The sequence below is a fragment of the Xenopus tropicalis genome, chromosome 1 (genome assembly GCF_000004195.4).
Source record: "Xenopus tropicalis strain Nigerian chromosome 1, UCB_Xtro_10.0, whole genome shotgun sequence".
In the NCBI taxonomy this organism is placed as follows: Eukaryota; Metazoa; Chordata; class Amphibia; order Anura; family Pipidae; genus Xenopus; species Xenopus tropicalis.
The window spans coordinates 141,940,858-141,954,877 of record NC_030677.2 but is presented as its reverse complement, the minus strand read 5'-3'; the positions used below and the strand labels follow the sequence as shown (position 1 = coordinate 141,954,877).

The window sequence follows — 14,020 nt, the reverse complement described above, 5'->3', positions numbered from 1 at the left end:
GTGATTTGTCCATACTGTATCTGGTGGAATGCCATGCTATAATAGTGAGAAGGTGAGCGCATGTCTTGGTTCACATTTGTTTGTAATGTATAGTCAAAAACTTGCCATTTTATACTTTGTAAGTAAAGGGGTTGCCACAAAACTAGCCACTTGTTCACAACAAAAGACAAAGAATTGATTATGAGATACAGAAACATGGAATTGGTTTACCTCACATTTATTTAAAACAAATATTTTAGCAAAAGGCTACAGTTTTAAAGTTTTGTTTTACTCTACCACAGCCTAATGCACAGGACCACAACCCATTGATAAAAGGTCCTTGCAGGTCAAAACATGTAGTGGTTTTACAAGAAATGAATTGTTTCAGTTGGATCATCTTGGAGGCATGTGTCCCTATTATACTGCATACAAGGTTAGATCATATTCTGTCACTGGTGGGTGAATACTGTGCTTTCTGTTGGGTTTCTAAATTGCTATAATATACATTGAAGTATAAAGGAATGGAAAAAAATGAAAGTGATACAGTGCATAAGGTTGTTAATATGGGAGAACAACTATAGCAATGACACAGAGAGTAATATTACAATAAGGAGGAAGATAATTAAAATTAAAACAGCTTTATACCTAACACAAGACATGTAGTTGCATTTATTTTATAAACTTAAATGGCTGATTTGAAAGCAAAAATAATTATACAAACTGAGTATTCATTACAAGATCCTTTCCATTATGAAATGAGCACCACAGTACCATAACAAACCCAAGTTGTCTGCAGGGCCAAATCTTCTTTTAACAATAAAGAATGTTGTTGCTGATTCCTATTTATTGTCTCTCCTTCAATTGTCTTTCACAAAATCCATTGTCTGCCATGTGTTTTTCCATTAATTTCTTTGCAGTTAATAATTCTCAAAAAGCAGTAAGTTCATGTGGCTCAAGTGACTGAATTTCCGAAATTAGAAGTATTTTACATTGGCATTTGCCGAACATATTTTTATTAATAATTATTAGAGTGTTTAGGCAATAGTACAGATCTGCTCTGTGTACTGGGGGAAAGAAAAGAGAATGTGGAGCTTCACAGAAGGAGTAAAATAGTCAAGCTAAATTAGATACTTCAATCCCTCCAGTGGAATGCTGTGTCAACATAAAAGTATTGAGACCCCCAGACCAATTTTCTAAATAACAAATCCTAAACTGATAAATGTAAGATAAATGTAATAAAATATTTCCATTCACTTCTGAATGAAAAGTAGCCTCATGACAATATTTATAAGTATAGTGATGGTAGATAACAGTTTACCAGGTCCACACTGTAATCTGTGCATTCTGGCAAATGCTACTGTAAAATTCCATATATAGGCACTATTTATTGAGTCGATGGGGGCTGTTTGGGTACTTGAAATGCCAGGGCCTATTTTGAAACCCAGTCTAGATCTGCACTATACCATGGATGTGGTGTTTTGTGTTGTGCACCATGTTAGATTTATTCCCACTGTCTTAGATTTATTTCCAACTTATTGCATAGACTTAATAAAAGACTCATTTTGCCCAGGAGCAGTAACCCATATCAACCAATAAGATTCTTGCTTTTAAACAGGTGACCAGCAAATGCTACCTGCTTATTTGTTGCTATGAGTACTCCTGGACAAACTTAGTGCTTTTTTATTACATAATCCCTTAAGACTTTTAAGACTTAACTGTCTAAAAACTTAGCTTTACAATATAGGTGTGGTGCTTATGTTAATAACATATTTCTTTTATTCCTTTTTATTTTTCTTTAGACTTTTTTAAACAATATCAATGTAAAAAAATAGCGTAGGATTTGTTATTAAGAGACTTGGCCAAGGGTGTGAAAACCATTGTAAGGAACAACTATATATATTTTTAAAATAGTTTCTCGTCTACCACATTCTACTTCTCTTCCTTAATCGGACTCTCATGAAGAGTTTCAACAGTGCCTACTGCTGGTTCCTGGATTTCCAATAACCCTCCAACAGGAATATTTCCTACTTTGGATGTCCTCAAGCCAATCAAAGCAGGTGATGAAATGACAGCTGCAGTTCCACCATTTGCTGGGAGGGGGGCACTAGTAAGGTATGCAGTATATTGGTTCCAAAATGAAATTGGGCTAACACCAACCAACTGGGCAGGTATATCTCTAGCTAAGAATTCCTGCAGCTTTACTGGAGTTCCTGACAGGAGAGGACTAATGTTATCCAAAGAAAGACGTCTTCCCCTTCTGGATGATGTGCTATTCCACACATGTGTGCTCATATGGACCTGTATGGAAAAAAATATGTTTTGTTTTAGCAGATTCAGAATATTGCTCAGCAAATAAAATAGGGCATGTAACAACTGAGTTTTAAGAATTTTCCAGTGAATGCAGTGCCATGAAAGCAAAAAGATACAAAACATTTTAGTTAACATGTATTTAAAGATCCAGTCATATTCCTGTTAAAGCAGTTTTTTGATTGTTTAAATTCAAATTAAAATATTACATTTAACACACACATCTGTCTTATGCTTCTTTGCATAAAGCAAGGTCTGTAAAATTCATTTGCAGAGATAGAAGAATTTGACTGGTTTGCACCAGATCCTGACCCCTAAGCCAGCTGAACACCTCAAATGTCAACTGCAGGCCTAATCTTAATCATGCAACTTCAGCACCAAACCTCACTTATACTCTTATGGTTGAGGGACAGAAATCCACCAACAATGTACCAACATTTAGTTGAAAACTTCTCTTCCCTGTTTTTTTTTAATAGTCATTTTTTTTTTCTTTTAATAGTCACTCTTCCCTGGTTTTACACATTATCAAACATATTTACATACACACATAACAAACAATGAAAATATTATTTATTTACACTGTAAATCGTGACTGAACATTTTACACAACTGAGTGCTTTACCTGTTGAGACAGAATTTGTTTCCTGTTCACTGTAGTCAATGAAGCCACCTACCTTTAAATTCCCCCGTGTGGTGAATGCCCTTCCACACATATTGCAGATAAAAGGCTTCTCTCCTGTGTGTATCCGCTCGTGAATCTGTAAAGCACTGGCTGAAGAGAATGTCTTCTTACATACCATGCACAGGTGCTGTTTAGGGCTGCGTCTCAAAGGAGGGGAGACATGTGAGGGCACCTGCAGCCGAGGAAACTGAACCAGTGCCAAATTCTGTGATGGGCTTACCACTTCACTCTTCACAGAGCTCAGAAGAAATGTTTGGGTTAGAGTTGGCAAATCACCAGCTGGGCATTTGGGACTGCTGACCGGCTGAGAAGGGAAGTTTTGGCTCACCTGGTGTACATGCAGGACATGTTTCTTCAGAATGGATACCTCCAGGAAGCTCTGCTGGCAAATGAGACAGTGGAAGAGTCCATCTTTGGTATGTGACTTAGCATGATCCTCTAGAGACTCATAAGTTGAGAACTTGTCAGAACAGAGGTTGCAGATGTGGGCTTCCATCTCTTGTGGACTTTCCTCAGATATATTGGTCACCTTTGCTTCTAGATCTTCTTTTTTTCCTGTTTTATTTTCATCTACTGAATCTTTTGTATTTATGTTTTGTTCATACATACTTGACTCTGTCTCCATTTTGTCTTCTTTTTCATTATTCATTTGTTGATTAGTTGTTTGTAGTGGAACGGTCTCAGTTGGTGAAATTGGTTCTGGGGATGATGTGTCTTTAGCTATAGATGGTATAGGATGAATGCTGGCAAAAGAAGATATATTATTTTCATCATTTTTCTTGTCTGTTGAGCCTGCAGCAGCATCATCATCCAAGCTGGATATTTCTGTGTCAACAAGGGCTGTCTTTTCACTTTCTGACTCAGTGCCTTCTAATGAATCAACATCAGTGCTAACTTCATCTGAGAAATCTGCATTATGTTTTGCAGGCTGTACTTCTGTCTTGCCCTCTCCTACTTCTGTAAGTTCCCCATTAGGTATCTGACCCCCTAAATGCATTCTTATATGTTGTTGGAGTGTCACCGCATTTGTGAATTTCTTCTGGCATATTGGACATGAGTTCTGAGGTTTTGAAGATAAGCTGGTTTTATGCCCTACAAAGTGGGCCTTTAAATTTCCCTTGGTTGAAAATGCTCGACCACACACTTTACACTTAAAGGGTCTTTCTCCACCATGTTGATTGTAATGAAGTCTTAAAGCCCTGGGACAGCTAAGAACCCTTAGACAAATTACACACTGATTGGGTACAGTAGCTTGCTTATCAATTTTTTCTACAAGCTGTTGAAGTTTTGAAGTCTCTGAGTAGCCTAAGGGCTCAACAGTGTAAGGAAAAGGCAATGCTCCAGATTTAAAATGGCTAGCTAGCAACGCCCAACTTGGAAGAGATGTGACCAGCTTGCTCAGCTGCACTCTGCTGCCAACACCAGTTCCTCCATTATCTGACCTTTCTCCAGGAGGAGTGTTTTCATCTATCTTTGTCTTAGGAGAGCCACTTGGACCTTTTAATGCAGGCACACCATCACCAGTTTTCATTAGTACCATTCTGTTAAGTGAAGGGAGTCCTTGGATACTTGAAGTGGAGAAAAGACTTAAACTGTCTGTTGCCAACACTGGCGATACTAGTGGCTTTTTGTCTACTGTCTCTTCATCTGCCTTCTCTGGAGGCACTGACATGCCGTAAGGTAGACCAGTGCTGGTCAATACATAGTCCAAATGTTCAGGCACAGGATGTGGGTTCATTTGGATGTGAGGGTACTTCTCTCGATGACGGTGAAAATGCACTTTCAGATTGCCCCTAGTAGTAAAACGGTTTCCACAGATATTACACTTATATGGTCTTTCTCCAGTGTGAGAACGTAGATGAATCTGGAGGGCACTATCGCTACCAAAGACCTTTGCACAAAAACGACATTTGTGCCTTCCTGATGCTCTTTCTTGCTGGCTTTCTCCACGTAAAGAATCACTGTTCTTTTGTTTAAGTAAGCTTGGGGCAGTCTCCAGTACACGTGCTCCTAAAAATAAACCAGTCTGCAAAGTAGGTAAACTTGGAGGGAATATTGCATGGGGTGATAATAGTTGGTTCTGGGGTGAGGTTGGAAGAGAATTTTGTCCTGGTGAAGGCTTCTCAGGGAACCCACCCAACAACTTGTCCTTCCCATTTGCAATAGTCCTGGTACTGAGTGATTGTCCCATAGGATTATAGAGATGAAGAAGAGCCTGCTTGGAGGCATCATCTCCACAAAATGTTTTGGCTGACTCCGCCAAATGTGATTGCTTGGGAGGATTAAAGGCAGATGGAGACTTGTTTCCTATGGTTCCTTCCGCTGGAGATGTATTCTGAATCAGTGAGGGCATAGTAAGTGATCCCAACATGAGCACCTGTTGACAAATTTGCTCTGTTATTTGCATCTGATGAATCTGTCTCTGTTGAAGAACTCTAAGCTCTTCCAGTATCATAGGGATGTTTATAGGAGCTGCAGCTGCCTGGCCTCCAGAAAGAGTTTCCTGATTCATTGGAGCCAGTCCAAATTTTGGTCCAGACAGCCCATCCATGATCAAGCTCCCATTGGGAATAAGGAAACCTTGAGACAGACCAACTGCTTTCTTGCCCAGATCCTGTCTTGTAGCACCAATTATGCCTGTACTTGGATCTCTGTCATGTTCTGTCACCAGTGTTTTGTGTACAGTCCTTCTGCAATCAGGGCTCGATGGTGTTGAATTGACTCCCTCACTGATGATAGTCTGTTGATTCTTTAAAGGTTCTTCTTGGTTATCAACTATCACCACAACCTGGCTGTCAAGAGTGCAATATTCTTTGTGTCTGGCAAAGTCAGAGGGTTCATCAAACTGTGCACAACATTTCCTACAGACTTGAACTTCTTCACCAGCTGTGTCTCCTGCAGGAAAGAGTAGAAAAAGTATTCTTTATGTTAATCTCAGAAAATCACATTATAAGGCATTATAAATTCACAGTAGGCAAGGGAATAACAGTTATAGCTCAGGTGCATTTGCTTATTTATTTATTTAATGATGCTGCCACCTCCAAAAAGGATACTTGTAAAATTATATTTTTGTTGTGCTTTCTGTGGCCAAATAAAACTTTGGTAACACATTTTTGTTGATCATAAGCTGTGTCTGCAGTTTCTATTACGCAACTATTCTACAGTAATACCACACTAGGTATCCAGGAAACATCAGCACCACCAGCCAAATTATTTAGTGTGCGGGACACCATCAAAACATTGTAGCCCCCAAAAAGCTCAGCTGCGGTATATTGCAAATGCTATTCTTTAAACTCATAACTTGTAAAAATTTGCTAGCTTATATTTAACATATTTTGTAAAGGCAAGATTTAGAATTATTCAAAAAATGTATGAAAAAAAGTATTACTGAAGACAAAAGCATGATGAAAACACCCACACTTGGCACATCAGACTCTGTCTATGATTTTCCTGGGAAGCCCCCCATTTTATCTGCTTCCCTCCTACACAAACACACACACTCTCTCTTCTTTTTAACAGGGCTTTCTTTGTATCCCATCTTTTGTCAAGCATTAATACTCTGGAGAGAAAACCCAGCTTCACAGCTCCTGGTAATTGATTTGTATTCACACAAGAGCCGAGGGGACCGACTTCCAAGCATTGATATGGTAATCCTTTCATGGTAACTGTCCCTTGTTCTGGCTAATTTACTCCCAGGTTCTTCGAGCTTAATTAAACTTGTTGAATTGGCTGGGGGTACCAAACCTTTGAGACAGAGCCTGACAATAGAACATATTCAGGACCAAGCTAGCTGCTTCTTGAAATCTGCTCTTACATGTGCTATGTTTTTGTGTTCCTTGTAACTGTTGGACTATATATATATATATGTGTGTGTATCATTAACTGAATTAAAAAATATTTCTTTATGGGTTGCAATCTAATTGCAAATGATTCAGCTACACCTGTGCCATATATCTGTAATTCAACCCTTTTGTTTTCAAACTTTTGAACTTTTTGTACTTTTTCACGTAAACTAAAGAAATTCATTGTATAAAAGGACTTATAGGAACACCCAATATGGTGCCTTAGAGCCAAACATCTGTAGATAAACCACACAGACCTACCAATTAGAGTTAAAGAACACAAAGTTTTGATATTTTGGCAATAAATATAGAGTCCCTGTATGATGTGTCTGCCATTAATATGGAACATGGAAACCTGCTAGTGCACAAATATAGCCTAAACTGGATAACACAATATTTATGTGTGTGAGTGTGCATGACACTGATCAACTTTTGCCATGTACATTCCACACTCTTTACTGATCCCCCTCCTCTAGGGGTCTCATTTCCCCCTCCCTTTCCCTCATTTTTTTCCTATTCAGGTCCTGGGAAAAAGATTTTGCAGCTGGCTGAACTAAGGTTGTGAGTCACAAAAGCCCCCTCTCATCATAGTGACAATGCAAAGAAAGTGTCCCAACCCAATGAGCTGAGAAATGAGCCAGCCTCTGCCTCCTAAATTCCCATCCCAGCTCTGTTTCTGACTCTTAGTGGCTAACACTGTTTTTTCTCTCTTGCACTGTGTGTGGCCTTGCAATAATAGCATGTTTTGTAGTGTGCCAGCTTATCCCACAATCCAGGATAGCTGAAAATGTTCAGTGTGGACAGTTCTACGGTGCTTCTTACCCATAGAATAAGCCTATTTTATTTTATTATGTACTAATGTATTTCTATAAAGTTTTTAGTTGGCCAGCTTGAATAAATTGCAGTATATGGAAAAACACATGTTTTGTTTTAAGAGGAGAGCATTTTTTAGTATCTTAATGCATAGAATGTCCTATAAATATATTTATAATGGTGGGTGCAGAGGACTTCTTGTTTCTGTCTACAGTGTCAGACTGGGGTGCCAAGGGCCCATCAGAAAACCTTAAATGTTAGGCCCACTTTCTCCTTCTCTGCTCCCTCACTTTCTTTAGTCTCTTAATTACTTCTTTAAACATACTATTATGTATTTTTTTACTCCATTTCTTCTGTTTCTTTTCATATAGAATTGAGCAATGGCTATGGTATAGGCATACAAGGCAAATGGTTGGGTTTTCCTGGTATCCTGGTGGGCCAGTCCGACAGTGTCTGTCTATATGAATTTTGTGGTAACAGCCTGATTGCACTTATGCCTAATGATTTAAAATTTAGTGATGACAACTTTCCTTTTTTGCTATAGACTTTCCCAGGTCCTGCTTATCATTCTCATTGTTGAAATGCTATAAAATATGCATAACTATATTAGCAAAACTTATCTCCACCTCTACACTGCTGTAAAGTTTTGCCAAGCTATGTGTCAACCTGTGTCTGCCCATCCTCACCATTCATGCAGTGTAGGTGCAGAAATTGGTTATGGGAAAATAGTGCAGAAATTGGTTATGGGAAAATAGTGCAGAAATTGTTTAAGTGTTATGTAGGCAGATATTTCAGTGAGCATGGCTTGGTGGTTTGAACCTACTCAAAAAGGTAGAGCCTTTATAATATTTTAGCATCTGGCATGGCCTCAGGTCAGACCAGCTGACAACAGTCACAAAGAAGTCATTGTGTTCATTTTTCGCATTGCACTTTTTATACATTTTAAACACTAATCTAACTATGGATACATTTATTTGGTTATCTTTAATTTCAACATGAGTGTTTTCTGTTGCTTCTCAGTTTTTATTTACTGTGCTTTTCTCTCCTGAGTTTCCTTTTTATTGAAGTCTTTAAATCTTTTTATTCTTGGTAAGAAGTTTATGCAGCATTTTAATAGCCACTCTCTGTACTGTCTCCTGTGTTTATAGTATGTTTCTAAAAAGAACTGGGGGGCACATCATGTAGTAATGTACAGTTACTTTTCAAGAAGAGATAGTTCACCAGTTTTAATGTTTTCCAGTGTCACTAAACTTCTTTTCAACATGTCATTTTCTCTGTTTGTGGTGGGTGCCTGTGCAGCAAAATATACAACTGCAACAGCTTTTTATTAGCTTCTGCCATTTAGTGCATTTTTCCCATAGAGATATGGCACACATTGTATTTTGACCCCCGACATTCTCCGAGAGTCAAAACACCCCTAATTGGACGTCACTTCTAAAAAAAGAAAATACATGTTTAAAGCATTGGTTGCTAACTAACTACAGTATTGATCTTAATAAAGCTATCAGGATTTACTGAAGATGGCAATATTTTTGTGGCCGCCTAAACACACATCTGGGATGGCCACCAATACATGCAATAATGTTATTATAATTATTATTCAATTATAGGAATATGGGGTTCATTTATTTAAGAGGTGCAGCAGGTGCAAAACTATAGAGGAAGCAGACTCTGAGACTGCTGGGGGGTCCAGGAGGAATAGAGAGCCAGTGGTGCCAGGAGCTGATAAAGGAGTTGATATTTCAGTATATGCTAATGAAATGTGTATTATTCCCAAAGTCTCGAGGGGCTAACATTATGTTGCTCTGGATCCCAGAATTCTTTGATTTCACCACTGGAGTATAGCATGCTTAACCACTTCCTGGATGAACCCCGAGATAGAACCCCGAGATAGATAGTGATTAACCAGTAAATCCCGAGCTGGCCACCAGTAGATAAAAGCAGAGAATTAAAGTAGTTCAGGGAATGTAAACCTTAAAAAGTATTGCACTATGACATTCTAGGCCACTTTCCAATATACATATAATTGTTCCATGACTTTAATGTTAGTTGTAAATAGTAACATAGGTTGAAAAAAGACACATGTCTTTGGATTTATGTCTTTATAAACCCTGCCTGACTGCTAATTGATTCAGAAAAATTGAAAAATAATCCCCTGCTTAAGCCTCCCCAATTTGTCTCAGAGGGGAAAAAAATCTTTCTAGTTATGAAATTGCAATTGAAAAAAGTAACTTTCTGTCCTTTGCTGCTCTCTGCACTTCTGGTTCAGACTACTGAAGCAATGTAGCAGAATCTATCTGAATAAAATACCAATGGAGGATGCAAGGCCGAGTTTCTGCTAAATTGTTTCAACAGTTGGAACCAGCGGTGCAGAAAGCAATAGATATGGATACTGTACTACATACAGTATACAATACAGTACTGAACTAAATAAAGTATATTTTATATATTTTTTTGCAGGGTGAAGTAATTGGAGCTGTGACAGCAACCTGGCAATGTAGTGTCACGCAACATAATTTTGCTTAAAGTAGACCCTCACATAAGTAAACTCTAGGCACCCCAGTCTTACATACCATATGCAGTATGTAAAAGTCTTGTAATTGAGCTCTGCATTAAGCCTGCACTAAATAGGCAGCAGTGCTTTGGGTTTGCTTCTTATTAATATAGATGCAGGGTCTCACATGGTATGCAATAATGAACAAGGTGCAGAGCGCAACCCACACCCAAGATGATAGAAGCGTAAGTGCTCTGTGGATGAGCCCTCAGGGGTAAAATTCTGCTCAAGCACTTGTACCTCTACCATTAACACATGAGTCCTTATGTATGATATTGTTCCAGACATAACATAATATCATATAATAAATATCAAAGTTGTTAAAAGTAATTTTATTTTACTATATTAAAGGTTGTGTATGTAATAGAATATTGAATTTAATTCAATACCCTATATAAATTTCAGTAGTGTGTACATGATATCCATATGGTTTGGACAAAGTACACACATAAAGGGGCACAAGCTCAGCATGAAAAGCAAATTTGCATTTGTAACAACTTCTCCAGGAAAGTGTTAAATCCAGGGCCCCCTGTTGTACCTTGCTTGTTGCAATAAAATCAACTATCTTTTGGCCCATACCTGCAAGTGCTTTAATTTAGTGGGGGTTTTTTTGGGGGGGGTTAATTTGCAGGCAATGTTTTGACCTTAGCGGGTAAACTATGGGTTATTAGAAACAGTGAGCCTATTATGTATAGACTATATAACATACTTTAGACAACACAGATGGGGCACTTTGTGAACTATAAATGTGCATTTATGGTTAGTGAGATGCCATCAATTATATCACCCCTTCTGTATTGTATGTTCCATTTGCTGAATTTGGAGATTGCAAATAGTTGTAGATTGGGGCATAATATGGAAAATGACCAGGGTCAAGGTTATAAATGCAAAATAAGTGTGCATTTTGGGGGGAGTGGCTTTTTAGATTTATTACAATAATTCAAAACTATGGGCTTTTCCTCTCCCCCCCCCCCCCCCCCATTGGGCTCAGTGTGAAGTAAGTACAGTATCTTGGGGAGACTGCTTGTTTGATCTACTAGATACTCCTGGAAGGGCAGATGGAAATCGGTGAACAATTATTTGCTAGCCTAAATGAGGCTTAAGACTATGGTTAAATGGCTTACAACAAAGTTTTCATAAATCTGTTATCTTGTCATGAGCTAAAAAGTACCTTGGTCAAATGTTGGAACTCAAAATAGGGTTTAGAAATGGAACATTTTGGAAACTTGTGTAGTATCCTGTAATCCTTCTAAAGCCAGTCCCATATTTTGATAATATTATTCACAAGACATTATCTATAGAATAATGTACTCCCTGCTGAATATAATAAAGATATTAAAAGTCAACATGTTTTTTATGTGCCATATGCCGAAGGAGCCTAAATTTTTTCTGCCTGTATATACTTAACTATTTTTTGTATATAATATAATATGTATTTAAAAAGTGGTAGTTTAACATAATTGCAATTTTTAATGGGCTAGGTATTCAGTGATTTAAGTGTTATGACCTGTAAAATGGCATGAAGTGTGATCTCATGCCATTTTACAGGTTATAACGCTTAAAGCGAGGTAGTTATGCACGTTTCACACATTGTTTATACTATACTAGTGGTGCAAGATTCTAATGTTATATAACAAGACATTGTAACATTATTTATTGTATTTATATACTATTAATAAAACAAACTTTTTAAGTTGAAAGTTCAAGTGAGAGCAGTTACAATTAGCTCACAACTATTTTAGAAACTATTCTGCTTTGAAATAGATTTTGTACATTTCTTATTTCAAATGAGAAATAGCTGAAATAAATCCCTATGTAAACAAAAAAGTGCAGTAAAACAAGACAATTAACTGAAAATAAGCACATTTAGCACCTAGAAATAAGGAATTATAGTAATGAGCCCCGCTAATAACTAAAAAATGGATGTAGTTAAAAATAAACATATAGCAACATAAGAACAAGGGAAAACATGTCACACTTCCTTTTACTGTACAGGCATAGGATCTGTTATCCAGAATGCTTGGGACCTGGGGTATTTCAGATAAGGGATCCTTCTATAATTTGGATCTCTATACCTTGAGTCTTCTTAAAATCATTTAATATGAAATGAACCCAATAGGATTGTTTTGCCACCAATATGGATTTATGCAGCTTAGTTATCATTAAGTACACTGTTTTATTATTACAGAGAAGGAAGTCGTTTTTAAAATGTTAAAATTCTGCTTAAAATGGGCTCTGTGGGAGATGGCCTTTCCATAATTTGAAGCTTTCTGGATAATAGGTTACTGCATAAAGGATCCAATAGCTCTACTATGTTTTGCTCAGTGTTTAGTTATAGACTGTCACTTTAAGACCGAATTGGAAAAAGCCAACAAAATTGTTTTGGATTTGTGTTATTTTTCTTATAGTAGTCACCGTTAGGCATAGGAAACTTTGACTGTGTTACAATCCTCCCAATGAGAATACAAAAGCCAAACAGGCGCTTTTGGCAAGTTACATTTCAGTCAGTACAGGATGATCAGTATCTAATATTAAATAAATGCAAATACATTTGTAACCTGTGTTCTTAAATGTAAATCAAATTAGAATACATTGCAAGTCATCGTTCATCAATATTTCTGCATATTGGAACTACTTTGTCTAGTTACAGCACATATCCTCCAGAACTGACCTAAACTTATATTCTGCTTGAATTTTTTTCCTTACCATTCTCTGAAGAGGTAGAGTTATCACAGTCAGAAATGAGCTGTTGAGGTTTTCTCTGCTTCCTGCGCGACATCTCCACCACTCCTAATTGTCTTCCAGGATGAGAACTTTTGTTTTCCAGTGAGCAAAGGTAAAACCTGATCTCTTCTCCTGGAGATTAAATCTACTTGTTTACGGTTCCCTCTCCTTCCTCCCTCAGTTCCATTAAAGAGCTCATATCGAACTGATGTTAAATGTCTTGGGTCTCACAATATGCTGTCTCCCTTCTTTTGTATTACCTTTCTACCTTGCTGCCTTTTAATTTTGCCACAATCTATCTATCTATCTATCTATCTATCTATCTATCTATCTGTCTGTCCCTCTTTCCATCTCCTGTAGGCTGTAAGTTTCTTTGTCTCTCCCTGTAGCTACTTTAATCTCTGCACTGTTTGCTTTATCTCCAGCTCATGCCCCAAACTCTCAGGCACATCACTGTTGGTCAGCTACCAAATGGACACTCCTACTTTTTCTAACTCCCACTTATTGTGATAAAACAGAAGAAATTCATGAAATTGACTGATTGCCCCTATACATAAATGGAAGCCCCCTCCCCTTTGCCATTGTTGTCTTGATTTTAGTTTTAAAAGGGATTTAAAGGAAAAGTGTTTTGCAAAACTCATACTAAATGCTTGATATTATGTTATTTTATAAATATAACTGTCCATTTAGATATAATAGAGATTAGCTAATAATTGATTTAATTACTGTAAATGACATAGAATATCTATATTTTAAAACATATTTTATAGTGCAGCTGCAAATATTATTATATCTGCTAGCCTTTTTAATTGAGTTGTTGTATGGATATATTATATTAATTATTATTATTAACATTTATTTATAAAGCGCCAACATATTCCGCAGCGCTGTACAATAAGTGGGTTTCATACATTGGACATACAGAGTAACATATAAAGCAATCAATAACCAATACAAGAGGTGAAGAGAGCCCTGTCCAAAAGAGCTTACAATTTACTAAAATATATATATATGCACTGAGTTAATCATGGGTGCGTGGTCATATATTTGTCGAAAGGAACAGCAACTCAAATAATTATATATCAATATGTTAGTAGAGAATGGATAGACTAAAGCATA

General features: G+C 37.3%; 1 protein-coding gene across 2 annotated transcripts; it reads right to left on the bottom strand.

Moving 5' to 3' along the window:
- Window positions 1-201: 201 nt before the first annotated feature.
- sall2 (spalt-like transcription factor 2) lies at window positions 202-13,379 on the bottom strand. 2 transcript variants are annotated; one of them, XM_004910746.4, is made up of 3 exons: window positions 12,884-13,379; window positions 2,961-5,863; window positions 202-2,277 (listed from the first exon to the last, which is right to left on the bottom strand). In XM_004910746.4, the coding sequence occupies exons 1-3, from the start codon at window positions 12,954-12,956 to the stop codon at window positions 1,909-1,911; spliced, it is 3,345 nt and encodes a 1,114-aa protein (XP_004910803.1). In that variant the 5' UTR covers window positions 12,957-13,379; the 3' UTR covers window positions 202-1,908. The 2 variants fall into 2 exon arrangements, with proteins under 2 accessions (XP_004910803.1, XP_004910807.1); XM_004910750.4 differs by having other exon boundaries at window positions 3,297-5,863; window positions 12,884-13,378.
- Between the last annotated feature and the right edge of the window lie 641 nt (window positions 13,380-14,020).